At 35.1% G+C, this 1,200-nt stretch overlaps 2 protein-coding genes across 3 annotated transcripts in view; one reads left to right on the forward strand and one right to left on the reverse strand.

Moving 5' to 3' along the window:
* LOC122360976 (mannosyl-oligosaccharide 1,2-alpha-mannosidase IA-like) overlaps window positions 1-1,200 on the forward strand; it is a 289,954-nt gene that overhangs the window by 114,128 nt on the left and 174,626 nt on the right. The gene's annotated exons all lie outside the window — the stretch shown is intronic.
* Window positions 1-1,200, reverse strand: part of LOC122360302 (mannosyl-oligosaccharide 1,2-alpha-mannosidase IA-like) — a 27,535-nt gene that overhangs the window by 23,563 nt on the left and 2,772 nt on the right. Inside the window, exon 2 of the mRNA XM_043260794.1 lies at window positions 701-797. Within this exon, the coding sequence (XP_043116729.1) occupies window positions 701-797 (97 nt within the window). The remainder of the gene's footprint in view (window positions 1-700; window positions 798-1,200) is intronic.

Consider the following 1,200-nt stretch of genomic DNA (forward strand, 5'->3'; position numbering starts at 1 on the left):
ATATTTTATACATTTAATTTAATTGTGGATTTAATTATGTGAAAGCGATTTATTAAGACCAAATTATAACTGTTAACTGACTTATTCATTGCAATTAATTGACCAATTTATTAAAACGTTTTGAATAAGATACGATTATTATGAATAAAATATACATTTAATCGGCACAGTGACAAAAACCTGCAGTTAATATCTTAAAATGAAACGTACAAAACATAATAATTACATTGTTGATTACAACTAATTAAAAAGATTAACTAATTTATGTATTGTTATGCCCATACATTATGAATAAATGTAAATATACATTTAATGCACACAGTAAGGATGCATTGATCAAATTAATTATATTTTTTTACATTCGTTTTTTAACATTACAGTTGACAGAAAAACATCACTAATCAAGTAATTTATTAGAACGAAATTAGAATGAACTGATTCAATAATTTTGACTAATATATTAAAATGGATTTATTGTTAAGCATAGAAATCCTCTGCTGGGTTAATGACACTCTCTTGTGTTTTTTAATTCAACGCGTGTGCCAATTCTTTCTGAATTCTTCCTTAATAGGCAGCAACTTTCAAAGAGAGCATTCTAGAAGGCCTCTACATAGTCAGCACACACATAGTGTACACTAGCTTTCTCCTCAGATAGCTGCATAAAGAGAGCCGGAGAAAGCGTGAAAACCGATAAACTCACCGAACATATTCCCGATGTGTCCGTTCCTGGTCAGAGGTCGAAGTTCATTCTTTCCCCAGGCGTAACGTTTGTAGTTGTCCCAGGCGAACTTCATCATCTGCAAGCATAAGAAATACCCCCTTTAATGATATGTTTAGCGTGCATATATACTCTAACTAAACACGATATTAGGATGCGATTATATCAAAAGCGCATTTGTTCTCTGATCAAAAAACGAAGACGGATCTGAAAAATGTGGGCTTTTACGCATTAGACGACGATACCTCCGGCGGAGCGAGGCATGGATAAAGCGCGGGAGAAATATGAGGATGTTATGAATGACACAACAAAGAATTTAATCATGTTTCACGAGCTCTGTGTATTTCTGCTGGAAGCCACACGCTGTCATAATTAGTTGTGGGGTAAGACGGGCCGGCCCGCGGGATCACATTCATCAAATAAACACAGGAATTCATCGACTGACACGCGACGTCAAAGAAGTGGACCGTTACCTGCATGCA

This window comes from Puntigrus tetrazona, chromosome 16 (assembly GCF_018831695.1).
Source record: "Puntigrus tetrazona isolate hp1 chromosome 16, ASM1883169v1, whole genome shotgun sequence".
NCBI classification, from domain to species: domain Eukaryota; kingdom Metazoa; phylum Chordata; class Actinopteri; order Cypriniformes; family Cyprinidae; genus Puntigrus; species Puntigrus tetrazona.